The sequence below is a fragment of the Centropristis striata genome, chromosome 14 (assembly GCF_030273125.1).
Source record: "Centropristis striata isolate RG_2023a ecotype Rhode Island chromosome 14, C.striata_1.0, whole genome shotgun sequence".
Classification (NCBI taxonomy): Eukaryota; Metazoa; Chordata; class Actinopteri; order Perciformes; family Serranidae; genus Centropristis; species Centropristis striata.
The window spans coordinates 29,848,129-29,872,424 of record NC_081530.1 but is presented as its reverse complement, the minus strand read 5'-3'; the positions used below and the strand labels follow the sequence as shown (position 1 = coordinate 29,872,424).

The following is a 24,296-nucleotide window of genomic DNA, read 5'->3' as shown; positions in this document are numbered from 1 at the left end:
AGCAGGTAATCATGACCTATTGCAGAATGTGTGTTATTTACATAAATCTCAAAATTCATTTTACAGATATACCATAATATTCCCTGAACTGCACAAAAAATAACATAATTACTACAACTTGATTTTGCAATCTTAATCTAAGCAGAGATATCTGTTATTTACTTTTCAAATATATATCCTCAGTGGTAGGTTGTTACTGAGTACATAATCTAGAACTGTACAGTTTCAATATACTTTTATAGACCTGATTATTTCAGAATGAAATACTGTCTTTGTTTTGTGTTGTTATTTTCACAATTTTAAGTTGTTTTTATTTTATTGACAGCTTTAGTTGCTTTGCATATTCAGCTTATTAATACAAAATATAAGTGAACCAATAAATTGAGATGTATAAGCTGCCCCATGGAAAAATTAGTTGAAATGAGCTCAGCCTGTACAAGCTGCAATATTAAAATGATGCATAAATATTTATCATTCAATAATATTTGTGTGATTGTGTGACGCTCTCAAAATGTACATTCACAACATATGTTAAAATGATTTTTGAGTGTCCATTTGAGCCATCTTTTCATTGTTGTGTTAAAATGTATATTATTGTTGCTGCCACCCATTGTAATCAACAGACCTGCCGCGCGTCTAAAGGGGCGTGACAGTAACTAAAACCACGTGACAGATAAAGGAACTGAGTTGTCAGTGAGCCGTCTCGCTTCTCACAACACTCATTTATTGAAACAAGATGAAGAAGTTCCTCTCGTTGCTTCTCCTCTGTCATGTGGCATCTCCAGGTACGATCACCTTTTTAATCTCTGCTTCACTTTTCCAGTCAGCTCTGCATTTGTTGCTGCGCAGCTGATATTATTTACTTTCACGTCTACTTGACCTTGTTATGACTATTTGTAACCAAATAACACTGAATGCACCATATTCCCGATGAGTGTACTGATTGTAAAACCTTGTTTGTCCGACAGTTAAACACTCCTTGAAGTTTTTTACAACTGGATCTTCTGGATTCCAAAAAGTCCCAGAGTTTGTGGTTGTTGCATTGGTTGATGAACTTCTGGTAGGTTACTGTGACATAGATAAAAGGATCGTTGAACCAAAACAGGACTGGATGAGACAATTATTAGAAAGTGAACCTCAGCAGTTGGCGTGGTACACTCGAGAATGTGCTGAGGATTTGCCGAACCACCTCAAAGCCTCGATTGACCTTTTGAAGCAGCGCTTCAACCAAAGTGGAGGTACAATACTGTCATATTTTTACTGCTTTATTTTTTTGTATCTAATTTTTTGTATAGCATTAGAAAATTATTAGAAAGTGACCCTCAGCAGTTGGAGTGGTACACTCGAACATGTCATGAGTAGGGGGTTACCTTTTTCAAAGCCTCGATTGACCATTTGAAACATCGCTTCAACCAAAGTGGAGGTACACTATATACTATCGTATTATATACTTTTTACTGATTTGATTGTTTAATTTTTTTCAACCTCAGTTCCTATAATAAGTCTATAATAACCTGTGTATTCAGAACAGACACTCTGAACCTTAAGGACAAAATGTCCCCATTGAAACCCAGTTAAACCATAATGTTTGATCCTATGGTCATCATGCATTGTATTTGATCAGGTTTTCAACATAGAGCCCTGGCTTCAAAATTGTAGATTTTCCTATTTTCCATGAGAACAGGTAATTTCTAAATGTTAGCCCTGGTCTCTTAATATTTATGTTCCCATAACACAAATTTATATTTCCCTATACCCTCTCTCAGGTGATCACATTTTCCAGAGGATGAGTGGCTGTGAGTGGGATGATGAGACTGGAGAAGTTAATGGTTTTAATCAGTATGGTTATAACGGAGAAGACTTTATATCATTTGATCTGAAGACACTGACATGGATCGCTCCAAAACCACAGGCTGTCATCACCAAACAGAGATGGGATTCTGATGAAGCGAGATTGAAATTCAATGAGTATTTCCTCACTCAGTTTTGCCCTGCACACCTGAGGTTGTTTGTGGACTATGGAAAGAGCTCTCTGCTGAGAAAAGGTAATATCACATGACCTGATATTTCTTTGGATAGTACTGGACTGTATATTCTTACTGGTTTTTAAAACTTGTAGCCATCAGGGTGGATCGGTTAGAATGCACACTGGTGTTAGAGAAATGCATTGAGGAAACCTTTAAAATTTAATTATCTGACACCAACAGAAAATTCTCACCTATTTCTCTGTGCAGATCGTTTGATGGGGAATGATGAGCAGGAGACGTCCAAGTTCTTAGTTTTACATTTTATTACAATACGTCAAGAAATGTGCAGTTATAGAGATCTCTGTGGGTTCAAACATCACTTCCCTGATACACAGGAGACAGGTTTCAGGTCATGAAATCTGGACTAGTCTCATTTCCCTCGAACCCCTTATTATATTCTAACAGATTTACTCATCATGAAGGTAGATTTCTTCCAGGAAGTGCCGCCCTCTTGATCTGTTGATTCGTCAGTTTTAATCAATATTGGGACACGTCATGTCACCAGGCAGTAATCTGCCCAGAACACCATGTCCGTGTCCAGACCTGTTCCCCAAAACATTCAACACAACCTCCTGCCTTGTTATGACTTGCAGAGATATAATTGGAGACACAGATGTTGCAACATGCACATAAAATACAAAGCATATAATATATCTTTTTATGATGATATAATCTTACTAAGTTTAAGCAGTTGGGGTAAATGTATTTAGTTTTGATGTATCTAGAGTAATCATAGTTTTTAAACAATATTAGCACATGATCATTGTATCAAAAGCATCTTACATGATTAATATATAAATGCATAGAAAGAGGGCACACACACAGTGAATTACACATGCATTCGATAGTGACCTTTGATAGTTACCTGCGTCACGCACAGAGACGGACAACAGAGACAGACAAAGAGACAGAATAACAGATCATTTTAACACTGGACAGGATTTTCCTTTGATGGTTTTTTTTAATTGAAGAAATGAATGGAATAATAACTGCTTCTATATATTCAGCAAGTTATTGTACCCCCAAAAAAGTCCAATAAGGGAGCACAAAAGCATACTAAACTAGTTATGCACTTTATAGTTAAATTAAATCTCTCTGTCCCTCTCTGCAGACCTTCCCTCAGTGTCTCTCCTCCAGAAGACTCCCTCCTCTCCAGTCAGCTGCCACGCTACAGGTTTCTACCCTGAGGCAGCCATGATGTTCTGGAGGAAAGATGGAGAGGAGCTTCATGAGGACGTGGAGCTCGGAGAGATCCTCCCCAACCACGATGGATCCTTCCAGATGAGTGTTGACCTGGACCTCTCATCAGTCAAACCTGAAGACTGGACCAGGTACGAGTGTGTGTTTCATCTCTCTGGTGTGAAGGACGACATCGTCACCAGACTGGACAAAGCAGTGATCAGGACCAACAGAGGTAAGTGGCGTCAACATCAGCTCCATCCAGGAGAGGAGACAAAGTGAGAATGTTCTGTGTTGGTTCCAGTTTCTCCCTCAGAGTTTCCTGCTGCTGCTGTTATTGGAGTTTGTGTGGGATTGATGCTGCTTCTTGCACTCTGCATCACTGGACTCTTCTTCTGGAAGAAACACAAGAATGGTAAGAAATAATGATGTTTTTACATATCATTAACCAAGTTTTACTCCATTGTCATAGGAGAACTTAAGCCACAACTTTCCATACTTCATGGATGCAATGAAGGAAAAGGTCTAAAAAAGACAACTTAATATTGTTGTAAATTATACAGGTGTTGCTGTATTTTTTAAGACTGTTTTACCATCTAGAAGATAATGTTTAATGAAAAAAACAAGTAACAGTTTGACTTGATATTCAGTAGAACATGGTACTGTTTTAATACCTTCATCTCTTATTTGTATTCCAGGATTCAAGCCTGCAAACTGTAAGTATTATGTCAGAATATCTGTCTGTCCCTCTCTCTTTAATAAATACTCTTATAGATTTTAAATCAACTTCTGGCAATTTTCTTCAACAGCTTCCGAACATTCATCCTCTCCAACTCCTGTGGACAATGATACAGCTCCTGACTGATCACAGTGAGTACTTCATCATGTCAACAATGTGCAAACACTGTGGGCAGATTCCCTCCTCTGATGCTCCTCCTAAAACTAGCAACTCTTTACTGTCATACTCATATAATACTCTCATAAATATAAGTCTGTCTTTGGTAAAACCTTGAATTCTTCAAGTGTTAAACAACTCTTCACTGTTCAAATATTTGATATATTTACATAATAAATTCTTATTATTAGCCAAATGATCCAGTATAGTGAGAGGAAACAGCTGAAACTAAGATTTTATGATATTATTGACTGAAATTGACTTTACATTTTGGTCAAAACATACTGCATATAATGTGAAAGCAAATACTCCATGATGATATAAACACTGAGTCCAGGTTCCTTTGTCTTCTCTTTACAGTGATTCAGTGAAGATTAGAAGAAGACACGTAACTCCAGTGAAGTGGTTGTGGCATCAATATTTTATTAGGTTATGTTATGTGACATAAATATGTATTAACAAAACTTCTTTTACTGAAATCTAACTTAAGTGTTTTATAGATTGGATTAGACTGTTTCAGATTGTAGAATAATGAAGTGAGAAGTGATAGAAGCATTTTATCTGCAGCTGTTTCTGTAGACCTTTGGTGTAAAGATCACTGCAGCAGCTGTCACACTGTAGTGGAAAATCTTAAGAGACAACAAGAGTTTCTAGAAAGACAGCCCTGCGGGATTTATTGACAAGTACAATATTCAAGATACACAAACAGGTCCTTGGTTCGAACAGCAACTGCCCAGTTTTCCTATTTCTGTTACTATATACCTAATGTTCGTGTGTAAGGTCTGATGCTTTCCTGTTATGGAGTAAAAAGTACAATATTTGCCTCTAAAATGTAGTGGAGTGGAAGTATATAGTTACTTAAAGTGTAAATACTCAAGTTAGGTACAAGTAACTCATAATCATTTTACTTGAGTAAATGTACTTGGTGACATTCCGCCACCTCACACAACACACAACCATGTTTCCAGTGCAGAATCTTGGGGCTTTTACATATCAAATTCATGTTATTCAGTCATGTGATCTCTTGTCTTTGCTGATGATTAGCATTGATGACATGTCATGTAACGATATGTAAGAGATAATGTACATAGAGTGTACAATATCATGAAATGATCTCTGACATGGTGATGCTAGACCCAGAGGCAAAGCACTTAATGTTGAATCAGCTTTTATTCTTTAATTTTTTTTTAGTTTGCCACAGCTGTTGAGGATTTCTTTATGCATATTGATATGATTGAACATGATCCTACAGAGTCCATGATCAGAACTATATCCATAGCAAGTCTCTATATATAGCAACGTTCTGTTATACCTGGCAGCAGTCTGTTATTCAGAATTAACAGACTCTACAATGCCATTATCGATCAATTAGAATCAAGTTTTTCCAACCACATGTAATAAACTTTATTGCATATTGCCATTTTCTTTTTTTTTGGAAAACTGATTCACCTAAAATCTATTTGTCAAGGGTCTATTTTTAGTTAAATTGATGTTTTTTAGACTAAATGTGTTCTTCTTGTGCTCTTATTTTGTTTGATAAGACCAGACCCAAACATGTAACATGTTTTAAACACATATTAAACATTTTTCACACACAAGGGGCTGGACAGTTTATTTTCCTGAATTTATCATTTACTTTGAATTGTTTCTTTATTGTCATTTCACTGGTGATTTATACAAGCTGAATGTTCTCAGTTCTCAGACACTGATAGAAGACTTCATGTTGTAGAAAAGATTTCCAGTCTTAATTAACATTTTTCCCATTTGCTGAACTGGAGATTATCTTGAGGTGCTGCTACATTTTCTCCTTTTGACTGCATGTCAGTGTTGTTTCTTTGAGAGAAATGTTTTCTTTTATGTTGCAACTCAAATTCAAGTTCAACAAATTGAACTTGCAACACCTGCCCACAGTTATATTCAGTATTATTCTCATATTATTCCTTAATGGTTGCATAATGAAGACCCCAGCACTGAAGCTTCATCATCAGTGAGTGTGTCTCTGTAGACAAAGTGACCAGGCAGCTTTACTGATATATTAACAGTGTTGCATTCTTGTGAATCTGTAGATGACACAAATAATCTGTGGAAACAGTAAAGCCAACAATGGCTACACCAGCCTTCCATATCATTAGGTACACTTTGGTATAATCTATTAGATTTTGCCTTTACAATAATAATTTTCCATTTTGAATGGCACTGTCACATAGTTATTAATATAACTATATTTTCATTATAGAGGTTGTAGTTTGCAGTGGTGTTGAATTGGACTGCATTATATTAAGAGATGTTTCTAATATTCTGGCACTCAAGTATTTATACTGGGTGGCCAAAATATTACAATCAATATTAATGCAGTCCAGTTCAACACGACTGCAAACTACAACCTCCATAATGAAAATATAGTTAGATTAATAACTCTGATGCTGTCAATCCAAACTGAACATTATTATTATTATTATTATTATTATTATTATTATTGTAAAGGAAGAATTTATGGATGGAGATGTTGCATTGGATCACATTAGATTATACAAGTGTTCCTATGTTATGGCCGGTCGTGTGTAGAATCTGAATCATGACTGAACAATGAAAACACTCTTTGCAGTTTTGTTATTATAATTTCCATCTCCTCATGAGGAAGGCTGTTCCTCCAGCATCGCGTCTCTTCCTCGAATCTCTCCTCACATCTCTGCTGAGAGGAACTTTATTTATAAAGTCTGTGAGAGGAAATAAAGGTGAGAGTGAGTTAGAGGAAGGGGAGGAGCCGCCTTAGCCAAATAAAACAAACCCACAGTGTTGATAAGGCAGAAAATGAGGCTTATCACAACCAGATCACAACTCCGCTAAAAGCCACTTCTGATCACCTTGATGCTGGTGCCTGTATTCTGCCACATTGCATTTTCAGGTAAGATCGCGTTTTATATCTTAAACATTTATATATATGATTAAACCATTTTAGCACTAGACACAGCTTTATTGAGTAGAAGTTGTAGGTTCTGAGGCCCGTTTATGTTTCCTCTCACGCACATTATTGATGTTGGTGCTCACCTGGCGATCTAAACTGCCCTCTCCATGTATGGTGGGCCACATGGTTCATGCGTGATCTAGTGACAGGGCGCGCACTAAAAGGAAACCGAGACAACTAGGCAACTTGTAACGTTATTATACCTGAATCGTGTGTTAGACATCATAATCTGCGCTCACTTTTATTTCTCCCATTGGACCTGCAGCTCGTCTCCTAAAGGGGCGTGGCAGTAACTGGACCACCTGACAGGTTCAGGGACTGAGAGGTCAGTGAGCCGTCTCTCTTGGTACCTGTCTCTGTTTACACTCCTTTATTGAGAAGATGAAGAAGTTCCTCTCGTTGCTTCTCCTCTGTCATGTGGCATCTCCAGGTACGATCACCTTTTTAATCTCTGCTCCACTTTTCCAGTCAGCTCTGCATTTGTTCCTGCGCAGCTAAAACACGTCTTTATATTTATTTAGCCTACTTTCACTTCTACTTGGCCTTGTTATGACTATTTGTTTGTAACCGAATTACACTAAATGCATCATATTTACGATGTTTATACTGATTGTATAATCTTGTTTGTCCGACAGTTAAACACTCCTTGAAGTTTTTTGCAACTGGATCTTCTGGATCCCCAAAAGTCCCAGAGTTTGTGGGTTTTGCATTGGTTGATGAACTTCTGATCGGTTACTGTAACACAGATAAGAAGATTGCAGAACCAAAACAGGACTGGATGAGAAAATTATTAGAAAATGAACCTCAGCAGTGGGAGTGGTACACTCGAGAATGTACTGACAATGTGCCTTTCCTTTTCAAAGCCTCGATTGACCATTTGAAGCAGCGCTTCAACCAAAGTGAAGGTACAGTATGGAATGTCATATTATATCTTTTCATTTTTATTTTTTTTATTTTTGTCAGTTTAGCTGTTTCAAAGCAGTTTTTTTTGTTTATTTTGACAGGCCAACCTGTAGGCTTTGGTTTAGGTTTTCAACCTAGAGCCCTGGCTTCAAAACTGTAGATTTGACTATTTTCCATGAGATCAGGTCATTTCCTGTTAGCCCTGGTCTATTAAAATTATGTTCCCATAACACAAAACTGCATAATCAATTAGGTTTTAAGGGAAAATACTTTCTCCAGAATTGTGTTTGTTTCTGTAAGATCACAAATACGTTTGTAACTCACTCATTTTAATTAAAAAAATGCACTGATTATTTGCTCTTGAATCATGAGCACACCACAAGAGAGACTAACCTCATGACATGCACAACATGTTTAAGATCATCTTTTTTTAACCTGAGATATCATCTGTACATCATGTTTCAGTCTCTGTTTCTCTCTCAGGTGTCCATATTTTCCAGAGGATGTATGGCTGTGAGTGGGATGATGAGACTGGAAATGTTCATGGCTATGATCAGTATGGTTATAACGGAGAAGACTTTATATCATTGGACCTGAAGACACTGACATGGATCGCTCCACAACCACAGGCTGTCATCACCAAACAGAGATGGGACGCAGAGGAAGTTAGATTGAAATTCAGCAAGTATTACCTCACTCAGATTCTCCCTCAATGGCTGAAGATGTATGTGGACTATGGCAAGAGCTCTCTGCTGAGAAAAGGTAATATCACATGACCTGATATCATTTCATGGACACAGTAATGTTTATACAGCCTGTAGAGACTGAATTGTCATATAATCAGTATTTAGCAGTAAGATTTGATTTAACACAGTTCTTATTCTGTCTCTCTGTCTCTCTGTCTGTCTCTCTCTCTCTCTCTCCCTTTCTCTCTCCTCTCTGCAGACCTTCCCTCAGTGTCTCTCCTCCAGAAGACTCCCTCCTCTCCAATCAGCTGCCACGCTACAGGTTTCTACCCTGAGGCAGCCATGATCTTCTGGAGGAAAGATGGAGAGGAGCTTCATGAGGACGTGGAGCTCGGAGAGATCCTCCCCAACCACGATGGATCCTTCCAGATGAGTGTTGACCTGGACCTCTCATCAGTCAAACCTGAAGACTGGACCAGGTACGAGTGTGTGTTTCATCTCTCTGGTGTGAAGGACGACATCGTCACCAGACTGGACAAAGCAGTGATCAGGACCAACAGAGGTAAGTGGCGTCAACATCAGCTCCATCCAGGAGAGGAGACAAAGTGAGAATGTTCTGTGTTGGTTCCAGTTTCTCCCTCAGAGTTTCCTGCTGCTGCTGTTATTGGAGTTTGTGTGGGATTGATGCTGCTTCTTGCACTCTGCATCACTGGACTCTTCTTCTGGAGGAAACACAAGAATGGTAAGAAATAATGATGTTTTTACATATCATTAACCAAGTTTTACTCCATTGTCATAGGAGAACTTAAGCCACAACTTTCCATACTTCATGGATGCAATGAAGGAAAAGGTCTAAAAAAGACAACTTAATATTGTTGTAAATTATACAGGTGTTGCTGTATTTTTTACGACTGTTTTACCATCTAGAAGATAATGTTTAATGAAAAAAACAAGTAACAGTTTGACTTGTCTGTTATTCAGTAGAACACGGTACTGTTTTAATACCTTCATCTCTTATTTGTATTCCAGGATTCAAGCCTGCAAACTGTAAGTATTATGTCAGAATATCTGTCTGTCCCTCTCTCTTTAATAAATACTGTTATAGTTTTTAATTCAACTACTAACAATTTTCTCTAACAGCTTCTGAACATTCATCCTCTCCAACTCCTGTGGACAATGATACAGCTCTGACTGATCACAGTGAGTACTTCATCATGTCAACAATGTGCAAACACTGTGGGCAGATTCCCTCCTCTGATGCTCCTCCTAAAACTAGCAACTCTTTACTGTCATACTCATATAATACTCTCATAAATATAAGTCTGTCTTTGGTAACACCTTGAATTCTTCAAGTGTTAAACAACTCTTCACTGTTCAAATATTTGATATATTTAAATAATAAATTCTTATTATTAGCCAAGTGATCCAATATAGTGAGACGAAACAGCTGAAACTAAGATTTTATGATATTATTGACTGAAAACTTTACATTTTGGTCCAAACATACTGCATATAATGTGAAAGCAAATACTCCATGATGATATAAACACTGAGTCCAGGTTCCTTTGTCCTCTCTTTACAGTGATTCAGTGAAGATTAGAAGAAGACACGTAACTCCAGTGAAGTGGTTGTGGCATCAATATTTTATTAGGTTATGTTATCTGACATAAATATGTATTAACAAAACTTCTTTCCTGAAATCTAACTTAAGTGTTCATAGATCAGATTAGACTGTTTCAGATTGTCAGTGGAGGCAGTGAAGAATAATGAAGTGAGAAGTGATAGAAGCATTTTATCTGCAGCTGTTTCTGCAGACCTTTGGTGTAAAGATCACTGCAGCAGCTGTCACACAACTAGTGGTGGAAACAGTATTCAGATCCCTTACTTCAGTAAAAGTATTAATCCTACAATGTGAAATTACTCCACTGCAAGTAAAAGTCCTGCATTCAAAACTTACTGAAGTAAAAGTACAAAAGAATCAGCATCAAAATATACTTAAAGTTTCAAAAATAAAAGTACTAGTTATGCAGAACAGCCCCACTCAGATTGTTTTATATATTCTAAATATATTATTGTAGTTTTTGTATTAATGCATTTATGTAAGCAACATTTTTGATTTAGCAAATATAGGGCTCACTTTAACTACGTATTATACTGTGATGGGGTTTTATTTAATTAAAGTCTAAGCACTTTAAATGTATCATGTTTTTCATGTTACTAAGACTGGCAGCTAAATGTAGTGGAGTAAAAAGTACAATATTTGCCTCTAAAATGTTGTGGAGTAGAAGTATAACGTTACATGAAGTGGAAATACTCAGGTGAAGTACAAGTAACTCAAAATTTTACTTGAGTAAATGTACTTAGTTACATTCCACCACTGCACACAACACACAACCATGTTTCCAGTGCAGAATCTTGGGGCTTTTACATATCAAATTCATGTTATTCAGTCATGTGATCTCTTGTCATTGCTGATTATTAGCATTGATGACATGTCATGTAACGATATGTAAGAGATAATGTACATAGAGTGTACAATATCATGAAATGATCCCTGACATGGTGATGCTGGACCCAGAGGCAAAGAGCTGGGTGTTGAATCAGCTTTTCCTTTTTTTTCTTTTTTGCTTTGCCACAGCTGTTGAGGATTTCTTTCTGCGTATTGATATGATTGAACATGATCCTACAGAGTCTATGATCAGAACTATATCCATAGCAAGTCTCTATATATAGCAACGTTCTGTTATACCTTGCAACTGTCTATTATTCAGAAATAACAGACCCTACAACGCCATTATCGATCAATTAAAATCGAGTATTCACCAACCACATATAATAAACTTGATTGCATGTTGCCATTTTATTTTTTCTTAAAAGTGAATAGTCTAAAATCTATTTGTCAAAAGTCTATTTTTTTATTTAATGCATGTTTTTTAGGCTAAATGTGTTCTTTGTCTCATATTTTGTTTGAATAAATAAAATATTTATATATATTTTGTTTGATAAGACCACACATGTAACAAATGTTTTAGACACATATTAAACATTTTTCACACACAAGGGCCTGGACAGTTTATTTTCCTGAATGTATAATTTACTTTGAATTGTTTCTTTATTGTCATTTCACTGGTGATTTATACAAGCTGAATGTTCTCAGTTCTCAGACACTGATAGAAGACTTCATGTTGTAGAAAAGATCTCCAGTCTTAATTTTTTTTAAAAATCCCATTTGGTGAACTGGAGATTATCTTGAGTTGCTGCTACATTTTCTCCTATTTTACTGCATTTTAGTGTTATTTCTTTGAGGGAAACGTGTTCTTATATGTTGCAACAAATTGAACCTGCAACACCTACTCGCATTTATATTCAGTGTTAATCTCTCTTGAATCTTGAGGCTAGAGTGTGTTTCCTTATGTTACCACTAGAGAGCAACATAACTCTGAAATGAGTCAGCTGTGAGAGAAGTCACTGCAGTGAAACAAGCTGACAGAGCATTTTCACATCTCCAACTTTTTTCCCATTATTGTATTGATACTAGGATGTGAGTTAAGACTTTGTTACACCAATTTAAAAAAGTGTGTTCTGTACCATACTGTAAATCACAGGCACGATGGTAGTTTTGATTCGAGACGGATTCCTAATGAACATTCAAAAGTTTAATTCCGTTTCCTGGACTCTCTGAGATTGTATTTTTGTCAATATCTCTAACAAACATTGTCAATTGTGTTTTGGCCCTATTATCTCTCAACTGATAAGGACGATGAGTTCAGTTGAGTCATATTGTCATCTTTCCTGTAAGTGGCATACTCTTTCAGCTTCAGTTTCAGCTCCTCAGTTGGAACAATCCAGTATTCAGGAAGTTTCTCACAGTCCAGATCACCAGCAAATTCACTTTAACTTTGCACAGGACAAACCTTACCCCTGTCATACTATACCACATGAAAATTTCAAATGACCCTTTTTGTGCCCTTTGTTCAATAAAGTCTCAGTACATATTGTCGAAAGTTTTGGGATTGCCCTCCTGTGAGAAAGTGCTGGAGGAATGTCACATTCCAGCTATCTGACTTGATGGAAGTCACAGTGCCTGTCTATATCTGTTCTCATTTTGAATTTATCAGCTCTGAATCTTTCTAAACTTAAACAACGCACAATTTATGCCTGACTGACAGCAGCCAAGAAAAAGAATGCAACCCACTATATATTTGTGAAAGAATGCCATTGTCTGTATTTTATATCATGGTGGATTTTTGATGATTTGTACTGCTTTTCTTGAATAAAACAAATGTTGTATCTATTTAAACAGCCTCAGTCTGTCTGACTACAACTTCCCCTTGAGTCTTCAGAGTCAGGTTCATTCAATTTCAGCTTATCTAAACTTTCCCTCTCTGCCCTTCTTTCCCCCTTCATATCCCCCATTCCAAATTAATCTTAAAATCATGTGACATATCATACAAAAATGTGGAAATAGATTTAGGTAAACAATCGCTCAGAGGGGAGAATAAACATTTGGATGCTGAATAAATTCACCATAAAGATGCAAAAGAATACTTCATGTCTTAACCTACTTCACAACAGGAAACAGACAAACTGAAGTGGTGTCAAGAAAATAGCTGTTTGATCAGCACTAATGTCTTCTAAAGTTGTTTAAAAAGGGAACAACTCTTAATAAGCATGTAAAGTTCCTTCCTCTCCCACACTGCCATTGCTGTCCTTTCTATTGTTTTATTTTGTTCATTAATGTGCAAATAAATTAAACGTATAACATTATAGCTAAAAATCTACAAAAAAATAGCTAAAGAACTACAAAAAAAAGAACAGTCACTAAGTGACACATCTTCAGAAATTGACAGTTGTTGTCTTTAAAAAGTCTCACAACCAGCCACTCCTTCCAGTCCCAGTCACCTGACCTCCCTGCTCACCTGTTCCCACTTTCCTCATCAGCCCTGCAAATATTAAGCTGGCCCATTTCTAAGTCACTCCTCTCTGCCAGAGTAGCTTTGGTACCTCTTGCTTTTGCTTTCAAGCCCCTGAAACCTGTTGCCTGTCTGCTCTCTGCCTCAGTGCTACGATTCTTTTGGACTTGCCAGTAAGCTTATGTCCCATTACCTTTGCCATTCTGTGAACGTTGCCTGTCAGTTGTGCACATCTGGGACTTGTGCTTTGCTGCTTCACACTCAACTCCATGGCAGTGTATTGATGCTGGTTAGGATTCTTCTTCTCAGCCCTTTTTAAAGTCACTTAAATTGGCGTTTCAAAATTTCAACAAAATGTATTTTTTGTCTACACACTTTAACTCTACAGGTCTTTTTTTATATCTTCAAGTTCAGTAATTTGATCATGGGGAAGTTGCCTCTTCATTTGAGCTGGCTGCTCTCTGGCCTGTTTTTGTAACCTCTGCTTGGAGGTCCTGCTGCCTTTCGATTCTCTGGTTATGAGGCGGCTACTCAAGGAACCGATAAAGGAAAGATTGTGAGGTTTTATTTAATGTTATTACTTAAAACTTAAACCATGCAACAACAACAAAAAGAGGCCTTCCTCTTTATTGAAGGACTCCTCTTCATCTTGACCTCATCATGGCCCTGGTTTTAAAGAAATGTTGTTGGTATGAAAAACTTTAATCTGAAACTCAACACTCGGTATATGAAAACTATTAAGCTTTCAGTGAGTTCTGAGCTTTGAAGCAATTTTATTATTTATCATTTTGCAAAATGATAGGTTTGTCAAGACCGCACGATCTGAACTGAACCGGTTTACTCAGAAGTAAAGTGTAGGCCAGACATCAAAATACTATAAATGTTTTTTCCATTTTATACTCGGAAAAACATCGTCTTCACTGGAATGACAGATGTCACATGCACTCCCAGACAGACAGACAGAAATTTAAATCAATCAATATCCTTGTCATTGAGTAAAGTCTACTTCAAGTTCACACGTTCTCAGGGGCGTCTGCAGCCGGCTGCTCATTTTGTCCAGGGGAACTCCGCTGACCCCTGAGCCACTGCTCGGGATTGTCCTGATGCAAATCAGGAGGGGCAACCAATTCATCGTCGCACAATTCGATTAGACATCTGCATATTGAGCATCTGCACCCCATGAAAATCTGCCAATACTTATTCTCCCTCCCCCCTCTGCTGAACCCACATTCTCTGGCCCCCCATAGGGGTAGCGCCCCACGACCCCAGGGGCAGCCTCTGTCCCTTGTCCCCACCCGTCTCCCCCTGTTGTCCCCTCCTGACCCTGTCAGGCCCGGCTACAATACCTGACCCCGCCCCAGAGACGGGACGATTGGAGTTCAAGGTAAATGTCCCTTTCTCTGGGTCCGTCTGCAGGCTGCCCTGTGTGGCCCCTGTCCGGCTCTTGTCCGATAATCACATGCACCGCTCTTTTTTTCATACTTTCTCACACATACACAGACACAAACACACACTCAGTTTTTTTTCATTACAAGCTTTTTCTTGAGAAAACATCACGTTGGACTTTCCTTTCTCCAGAGCCTTTCCATTGTAATCAATTCTGACTGCTGGCTCTTATTCAGACATCTCTGTCACTCAGTTTCCCTCTTTTTTTTACAACTCTCATTGATCCATCAGGTTGTCTTTCAGTGCTGAGAAAAGAGAGAAAACGTGTCAAGAAGTTTAGAGCAACAAGGGTTGAGCCGTACCACACACAATGCAAGGTTGAGATGTGATCCACCAGAACCTTTATTGAATTTAAAGTTTATTTTTTGTAGATATAACATTTTCTTGGCTTTCACCATTTGAGCAACAAACAACATTTCAATCACCATCAATAATAGTTTAAAATATACTATGCAATGTATTTATCTTAAATCATTTCTGCATTAAAGAAAGGATCAGTGTAATGTGACCATAAGTTTATTATGTTTGATGAGCTTCGCTTTAACTAAGATTTAATGTCATGCATGTGTTTATTAAAGCAGAATGAGGTCCATCAGATCCCAAACTGCTTCCTGAATTACACAGCATGTGTTGACATATCTATAAAAACAAAACATTAATGAAGATTTCTTATGATCTTTTGGTTAAAAAAAAAAAAAAAAAAAAACATGCATGCACGCAAATTCTCAGATACTCTGTCCTTGAGGGGTTTTCTAACTGTTGTAATGAACCTTTCACACATAGGCTAGTTAGTGTCCGTTAGTGAAAGTCTTTTTGTACATGTGGACCTGACACCAGCAGAACCTGTCTGTGGCTTCTGGGTACCACACTACATGAGGCCCGGTCACATCCAGATTTACCTTGATTGTTGTTGAGTCCCTTTTTAAAGGAGACATCACTTGCTTTACAGTAGTCATCTTAGTGTTTACTAATAAGATGCTCTGTTTCTGTTGCTCACCTGTCCTTTCTAAGTCTTCTATGTTTTACAGAATACCTTCTGAGACAAGACTTGTTGCATCTACATACTGGCTTCACTTCAGAGAAATTTCTCCAAACATTCATTGTGAGATGCAAGATGAGGGTTTGTTTGTTTTTTATTTAAAGTGTTCAGCAGTTCACTTTGAAGCATAAAGTCAGGCTGTTCTTATTTACTGCTTAAAGCTATATCTAGAAATGCTAATGCACTATGATTTATAGATAACCAACATAATCACAAGATCAAAAAACATTTTTTTTGTGTGTAAAGCAGCTTAAAAAGGCCTATACATCCTTTTTTTTTTTTAAGTGGCCATAGTAGTTATAAAGGAGGCCAATGTTCATGATCGGTGTCCCATGTGAAACCAAAAACGAATGATTTTTATTTGAAGCTACGTAACTTCAATGTGTAGCCCCTGCGAAGCTACATCAAGTCTACATCATGCTTCACAGCACCTATACGTATCTACCTCACTTCCAGGGATTACATCCATTTATTTGACTTCTTTTTACTATCCTTTGCTTTGTCTAACATGTACTTTTTTCCTAACCTTAAGTGAGTAATGCTGTTGACAAAACCTAACCAAAGTGTGACCATTTTACAATGTTAACAGTATGTTTAAATCAATGACCGTTACATTTACGTATGAGGATGAGTTGATCTCCTGAAACATTTATTTGAGGGTAGGAGCAACAACCTTTGTGGTCGAATGGTTTAAGATTTGTTGCAAACCTTGATTTTTTTTTTTCTAAACATAATTTAGTAATTTGGCGCCTAAACCTAACCAAGTGGCTCCATTTCATATTGATTAATAAATTTCACAAGATTTCATATGACCTGTTCATAAGAAGTTGAAATGTGATGGTGTGATCACATCTAAAACTAAACCTAAACACGAGTGCCAGGGTTTATGTGTGTTCCTCGTTGCACGTGTGTTGGTATGTGTGCCGTGATCACTTTGAACCTCATCTCCCTGATTCTTGGCAGGAAGTAAGCGTCAGCAGCTCTTGGTCGTAAAACTCCTTTTGGTCACTCTCCCAGAGTGCACTGGGAGGGGAGAGGACAGAGAATCTCTGTGTCACCTCGCCATGGCACGGGATGTGAGGAGATCGCTGGGAATGCCAATAATTGCTCGAACCGAGGACGAGCTGCTGCCTGCTCTCCATGCAACAGAACCACCTGAATATCAGTTTAAAAAGAAATTATGGCAAAATAAAGCAATGATGTATATAAAGATGATGCATGCTCTTTTATCTCTTTAACATGCGTAATGAGGGTTTCATACCAATTTAAATATGAAATTAAAGTTATACAACTGAATTGGTTTGAAGACAGAAAACTTCAGCTGGATTTATACCTCATGCAAGAGACAGGACTGCCATAGGTTTCCATTAGTTGGGTGTTCGTTTTCACTTGTTAATAGCATGACTTTCACAGGAAATTATGCTTTTTATGTTTCTGTTTTTGTTTGGAGTAAATGCAGTGGGAAGAACTGGACTGTAAGTAAGAGCAGCATGAGCCACCAGACAAATAAAGTGGGCAATGAAAAGTGCACCACCTAGAGAAACTAAAACTTTACAAGTAGGAAATTCACACACATATTCACACTATAACTCGAAAATGATTATAATGTCTTCCATAGTAACATGGATTCAAATATTTCAAATTAAACTATTTTTTCATGATTTAAAGGATCAACATTCACGACAGGTCAATCAAAGCACAACCTGCAACTTCTTACTTGCAGAAGTTAATAAAATACTACTGTGCTACTGGATTAAAAAATGTATTATGTCAAAATAATTTCTATAAGCATTTCAATGAGTTGTAAAAAGCTGCTTGGGGCCTGTGGTATCATAACATTTCCCCTCCAGAAGATCATTTAGACAAGTGAAGAGCAAAGATCATTTTTCAATTAAACCTTTTCAATAACATTTTTTAAAGCAAACACTTTTTTTGATTTTGCAACCATTAGTAAAGAGCCAAGACAAAATGTGATTGATTTACATGGAGAAAAGCAGGTTTTCTCCAACACTCGTCTCTCCCAAAAATTGATTGAGTTGTCAAAATCGCTGTCTGTTCATTTTATCTGCTGTGGAACTTAGGGCTCAGCGTTCTCCCATCAGGGTATATTTGTAGCTACAACACAATGTTCAAAAGCCTTTGTCCCTCATCCCATTGCTGTGATCTGCGTCTCAGGGTTTGTGGACAAAAGGTGTCAAACGGAGCGTTGGACTTGGCCTGCCATGTCCTCCCGAGGCTGCTCCTAATCCTATTACTGCGGACTGTGGAGGAGTATGGATCCCACTAACTATTAAAGTCTAAGGGGGCCCCGTGTATTTACTCTGTGTATGTGTGTGTGTGTTCTTGTGTGTGTAATTGCATTGTAAGCGACTTTTTATCCACGTTGTCATAATATGTTATCCACTGATGCGGCTCAAGGTTTTGCTGTCTTTTTCTGTTTGCTACGGTGCAGGTGGACATTTCAATCTCTCACTTCGTACAACTTCAGTCACTTGATCTATGATGAGGTTTCACCTCAAACCTTTTAATTTGGAGTATTTGATGATGTGATGGCAAAAAAGGTTTTGTTTCTTTAATGTATTTAAGGTTTAAGTGTCTTGCAGGAATATAACATAAAATAAGGTCCAAGTAATATCTTCTACAGAGAATAAATAGTTTACTTTTTGCAGATATTTCTTTTTTGAGATATCATGACCTCTTGGAGTTTTAAGTCAAGTTTATTGAATTTGATTCATAGTGAAGCATATCATATTGTATTGTGCAAGGTTTACATTACATTGAACAATTTAAACAGCCTTTTGTCAAACTCTGTTGTCATCACATCTACAGCAAGAATGAGTCTCAAGTCTTATAATATTACTTTATAAAGATTAATGAGAATCTAAAAATAGGACTATACAGCAGTTTCAATAGTACAAACACTTTATTATTTATGAAGTCTTGTGGCTCTTTACACCTCAGCTCCTCCTTTTAGTTTCTCTGTCAGTGATCACAGGAAGATAATTAGTTCTATCACCAGAGCTAAACTTCAAGAGAAAGGGGATTTTAACTTGACGTTAAAGAATTGGTGGGAATGATTTTGTGAAAAGTGAAAATGAGTGAGCGAGATTCAACAAAAACCTGTCTAGTCAATCTTTAAACACTTGTAGATAAGTTACAAAATAATGCCTCATTCTCTTGATTTCTTTTATTTTCCATCTATATTTTTAATATGTATTCTTACTAGTCACCAGCAATATGTGCACAGCATGTTAAATTGAACTTTATGGGTTTGCAAATTCAAATCCAACATTGATTAATTTGACTTTATTACATGTGTTCTGCGCAAATTACTTCATCAGTAAATGTATTACTTTATAAATAAAATTATGTCAAAAAAAGGTAACTAAACAGATTCAGTCAATACATACACACAAATAACCTTTAAGTTGAAAGAGTGGCATCAACTGCAAAAACCGTATTCTTGCCACTACAGTTACTTTTTATTTTATGACTTCATTAAGAATGAACTCATTCGTCATATTTAGCACTTTAGAAAAAACTTTTAGCTTTATCCATGAAACAGGACGTTTACAGTGGTGTCAGTTATGTAGCAGTTTGATGTAAAGATGCATCTTAATGTGATATTTTAAACTTTTTCTGAAATTGTGGATGTTGGCTTTCAAGTCTCAGATTAATGCATTGCAATACATCAGTGTCTCACTGCACACAACAGTATTTATTGATAACAGTCAAAGCCATAGGACCTGGACAGCAGGTGAAACAAGAAATATGATGGAGTAGTTCTTAGTAAAGCTATAAGAGGCAAGAAGATTTTTTTTAAATGTGTTTTTCTGATGTTGAGCCTAAAATGACTTTAATGAAATGTCGTTAAATGGCCTTTTTTTCCTGTTGGGTATCACTTATCTGGCTATAGTGGAGCCTGCGGCCACACAGACAGCAACACACGCACATGCAGCCGTCCACATCCTCTCAATAGTCGTATTTGCGTGTACATTGAACAGAGTCAATTGCCTGTCAAATGCAATGTGCGATTAGACACCAGTAGGTATAAGGCCTAATGCAGGCAACCTCCCAGAGTCTGAACATTGTGGGGGCCCCACTCTGTGAACCCCATGGCCCCCTTCACCCTCTACAACCCCCCCTCCCTTTTTCATCTCACCGCCCCAGTTCAATGTTAATGTCCAGTGGTGTCCACTCTTCGGACGTCTCCCTCTCGAGCAAAACCCAGAGAAGAAAGGACGAAAAAGAGAAAGAGAACCAAACCTTCCCTCCTTCTTTTCTCACCCTGGCCTCCTCTTGTGTGCTGTCCAGCTGGCTGTGACCCTTGATCCTGTGACCCTCACTCCTGACCCCTGGACCCGTTCCCACGCCACGCCTTTTTGTGTGCACCTCGCCATGGCAACACCTTGGTCACTGCTGCTGCCACGGTAACAGATGGACAGGGGCCTGGAAATAACTTCATTCAGCCCCGCCCGGAGGGGTGAGCACCATGGACAATCTGCCCTAAGCCCCCCTCCTCCTTCCCCCTGTCTCACACACATACACGGACTTGGACACACACACACAGCACCCCCAGCCCAACTTTGACACCTCCTGCACCACATTCTAACACCCCAATCCCTTTGGACGCATTCCCTCAGCAGGGGCCTCTGGGTATCAGGGCCTGATAGAGTCATTAACACAGAGATCCCAGATTCACCCTGGCATGTACATGGAACATACATGGGAATAAGAATAAGTTGCCGTTGTTGGCGCAGAAGAGCATAAAAATACACCCCAAAGTCACCCACATATCCCATTTCACACTGCTGGTATTTATGGTTCGGGGCGTAGGAGCACTAACTTCATCACTGTGCTGTAATTATCTCTCTGCTTCTTTTATTAGCCCTATTGTTTTCTCACATCCTCTGATGAGAAGAGGGGATGGGGGGAGAGTTGTAAAGACACAGACTGAGCAGCGGGGGATCTGTTTGCTAACTCGGAGACAAACGACGAACTGAATAGCATCGCTGAAGAGCTCAATAAGGTGCAGCAGGAAAATGAACTGCAACAGTTTTGGTGCTAATCAGTAACTAACCTCTAAACAAGGTTGTGTGTGCTTTGTCTCCTTCTTTGGGGAACACCTCTCGGACAGACACTGTGAATAGATTAAAGGGGGATAGTGTAATTACTTGGGCTGAATGGGGTCCGCACCGTGCAGAGGAAGAGAGGCTTTACACTGTCGAAACACACTTGTCTTTGTAAAGAGAGCTCTGATCCTCTGGGTCTCATCTTGCACTCCCTGCAGAGAGTAAACAAACAAGTAAACAAACAAAATGGCGACCAATGACATAACGGAGGCCTGCCTTTTCATGCTTATTAGGACTGACTTACTCTCTCTGAGGGGATTGTGCAAAGAAAAAGGAAATGACCACTTAATCGTTAAATATTTTATTGAGATTCAGAAAAATCTTTACTTGAAATGTATGGGGATTCTTTTTGCTTTTTCTGACTGGGGAGCAGGTGGAGGGGGGCACATGTAACCGCCAAAAGACTGACCATTGAGGCCAAATCACACAAGCGAAGCCACTTATTCAGTTTTTGGGATTTCGTATCCCCCTTCCATCCCTGCATGCATCTGCATCCCACTATCTTTCCCTCTAGTTTCCCTCCTTCCCTCACCCCTCCCTCCCCTCCTGTGTCCAACACCCCCTCATCCTACCCTGTCCCCCTCTTTTCTCTCCCCCTCCCCTCTGCCTCTCGCCCAGTTCATTGTACCAAAGGAGATTTTCTCCATTGAGGCCCAGTCTCTTAGGTAACCCCAGCGCTGCATGAAATGAGGAGAGGAAGAGAGAGAGAGACAGGGAATGAGGGAGAGAGGGCGGGGAAATTGAGAGAGAGAGAGAGGGCGAAGGAAATGTAAAGGCGGAGGGAGGGCCGGACAGAAAGGGTTGAAGAAGGAGAGGGAGAAGGACGCAGGATCAGAAGAGGCAGAGGCGGAGAGAGTGAAAGATGGAGAAGTAGGACAAGTGCGGTCAGACGTCGACAGCGATACAACTAAAACTCAACCCAGAACTGAAGGAGGAAGACTGAGAGGCGAGGATGTCTGTTGCACATGTAAGGATGAATCCTCTGTGGCTGAGAGGGACTTTATCACATGCTTTTTGCACTAATTCTTGATCCAGATTTTAGGCCCCAAAAGGGTCCAAACCCTGGGCATTACTATGTTTTGTATTTTTATTTTTTCTTTCTTTTTGTTAGATATGCTTTGAGTTGATATTAACTGGTGTAGGTTTAGGGATTTCTGGCATTTTTTCCTCTTTTCTACAGTACAAGTCTTTCTGAAAGTGAGTCCAGTAGCCTGTGTGGTAGCAGTACCTAAAGACAAGTGTAAACCAGATGAGTTCAGGCCTCCAGGCCTCATTTAATACCAGCATGATCACAGCCTTTTGTGGACTTTTTGTCAGGAAAGTGGAGCATATTATATTAACATATTACATTATCATAAAGAACATGGATATTTTTATTACAGGTATTTAACAGTTTTCAAACTTTATTGCAAAGTTTTTTCTTTTACTGGAAAAAAGTTTCAACCATCATTCCTCATTGGCATTCATGACAGGATTTTTAGAATATTTACTTCCATGTTGCTTAGAGAACAAGAGGAACAAGTACATTTTTTTCCAGTTCACTGACTATTTGAATATATAACATTATGCTTCTATGTCAGCATTTATTTAACATTGGAAGGTTTTTTTACTTTTTAACTATGTGGTGGATTTTCTGGCTCTGTGATTTAAGTGTAAACTTTGTTTTGAACAGAGACTCTAACTGTAAGGAAAGGACTCTCTGAAACTCTGCCATCCTTTGTGGCCATGCTGCTCTGCACCTCAATGGTGGGCACACAGCACATGGGGTTCCCATGAATAGGCCAGGCCTCACCAAAGACCACATCATTTGGATAAAGACGGGCTCCCACAGAAAGAGAAAACACCTCACGGAGCGGATCAGATAAAGAGAAAATGTTGCGTACGGCAAATCAGATTAGGGCGAGTCAGAGCTTTACTTTTTCATTTTCAGGTTTTTTCCCCTCCTCCTGCCTCAACTCAGTTAAATTTACTACCACTACAGCTCATGTGTCTGATAATAATGCGCTCTACTGCTGCGCTGAGTTATCATCTCAGGCTTTTGTCTTCTTTGATCCGTGTGACCGTTGGGGGACCCACTTCTTCTTTTGTAGAGGGTCACATCGCTGGCTCCTTATGGACGGGCCTGTCCCCGGGTGGTGACCCCTTCGTTCATCATGGTGTCAACCACACAGAGGACAAGCATGAGTTAGAGCTTTCTCCCTCTCTCTTTTCTCTTCTCTCTTTCTTCTTGCCTTCCCGCTCATTCCTCTGTTCTACTCTGACCATCCTTTGCTTCTTGTCCATCCATAGGCGCTGACCTGAGGCAAGCTGGGGGTTCAACTCCTTTGAGAAGCTGAACTTCAGCAGATGGAGGAAGTAATATTCGGATGGAATCGCACCATCAGAAATGAAGCTGAATTGACTTCAGCAACCTTAAGGCCATCCCTCTGACCATCCAAGTGTGTGTGAGTATGTGACTGACCGGTGACGGAGAGAAGGACGGAGGTCCGGAGCTGATTGTCCAAACGCAATTCTTGCGTCTGCCTTTGTGAAACCAGGAGTTGTGGATGGACATCACGCCCCTGACCTCTGAAAATCAGCGAGGGACAGACCACCATGACGGGATGAAACTCTGGTTTTGTGGGTGGATGAGCGAGAGACACTGAAAGGCAAACAGAGAGCGGGAGAGAGCGAGGGAGATATTGAATAAGGGAGTGTGTGTTTATGTAAATGTAAAGCCTGTAACAGCTTCTCTTGACATTTTTGGAGGTCAGCTCAACTCAACCAGGCTAATTTCAAGTTAGGCCTAAAAAACTTAATATAATAATAATAATAATAATAATAATAATAATAATAATAATAATAATAATAATACGAAGTAGAAGAAGTAATTCTTATAATAATCAATTTAATTTATAGAGCACTTTTTATAAAAGAGATGCAGCTCTGAACGCTGTAAAATAAAATATAAAAATGCAAAAAAGACATTAAAACAAGGGTAAATAAATAAATTATAGTAAATAAATATGAAATTGAATAATAAAAAGACAACAGATCTTATTTGATTTATTGAGTTATTTTGAATGTTATTATCTCAAAATGTAACTTTTAACTTAACAATTCACAATTTTA

At 38.5% G+C, this 24,296-nt stretch overlaps 3 protein-coding genes and 1 long non-coding RNA gene across 4 annotated transcripts in view; all 4 read left to right on the top strand.

Moving 5' to 3' along the window:
• Positions 1–5,681, top strand: part of LOC131984562 (BOLA class I histocompatibility antigen, alpha chain BL3-7-like) — a 43,369-nt gene extending 37,688 nt beyond the window's left edge. Inside the window, exon 7 of the mRNA XM_059349412.1 lies at positions 4,462–5,681. Within this exon, the coding sequence (XP_059205395.1) occupies positions 4,462–4,472 (11 nt within the window). The 3' untranslated portion in view covers positions 4,473–5,681. The remainder of the gene's footprint in view (positions 1–4,461) is intronic.
• LOC131984567 (major histocompatibility complex class I-related gene protein-like) lies at positions 712–3,632 on the top strand. The gene is made up of 5 exons (XM_059349418.1): positions 712–785; positions 969–1,238; positions 1,767–2,045; positions 3,139–3,441; positions 3,511–3,632. The coding sequence occupies exons 1-5, from the start codon at positions 737–739 to the stop codon at positions 3,630–3,632; spliced, it is 1,023 nt and encodes a 340-aa protein (XP_059205401.1). The 5' UTR covers positions 712–736.
• Positions 5,682–7,213: 1,532 nt separating the features above from the next.
• On the top strand, positions 7,214–10,573 carry LOC131984549 (major histocompatibility complex class I-related gene protein-like). The gene is made up of 8 exons (XM_059349399.1): positions 7,214–7,496; positions 7,702–7,971; positions 8,453–8,731; positions 8,915–9,217; positions 9,287–9,397; positions 9,685–9,702; positions 9,796–9,855; positions 10,238–10,573. The coding sequence occupies exons 1-8, from the start codon at positions 7,448–7,450 to the stop codon at positions 10,246–10,248; spliced, it is 1,101 nt and encodes a 366-aa protein (XP_059205382.1). The 5' UTR covers positions 7,214–7,447; the 3' UTR covers positions 10,249–10,573.
• A 3,062-nt stretch (positions 10,574–13,635) lies between these two features.
• Positions 13,636–17,266, top strand: LOC131985293 (uncharacterized). Its single transcript, XR_009395621.1, has 3 exons — positions 13,636–13,741; positions 16,043–16,134; positions 17,017–17,266. It is a non-coding gene; the product is annotated as an uncharacterized LOC131985293 (long non-coding RNA).
• The last annotated feature ends 7,030 nt before the right edge of the window (positions 17,267–24,296 follow it).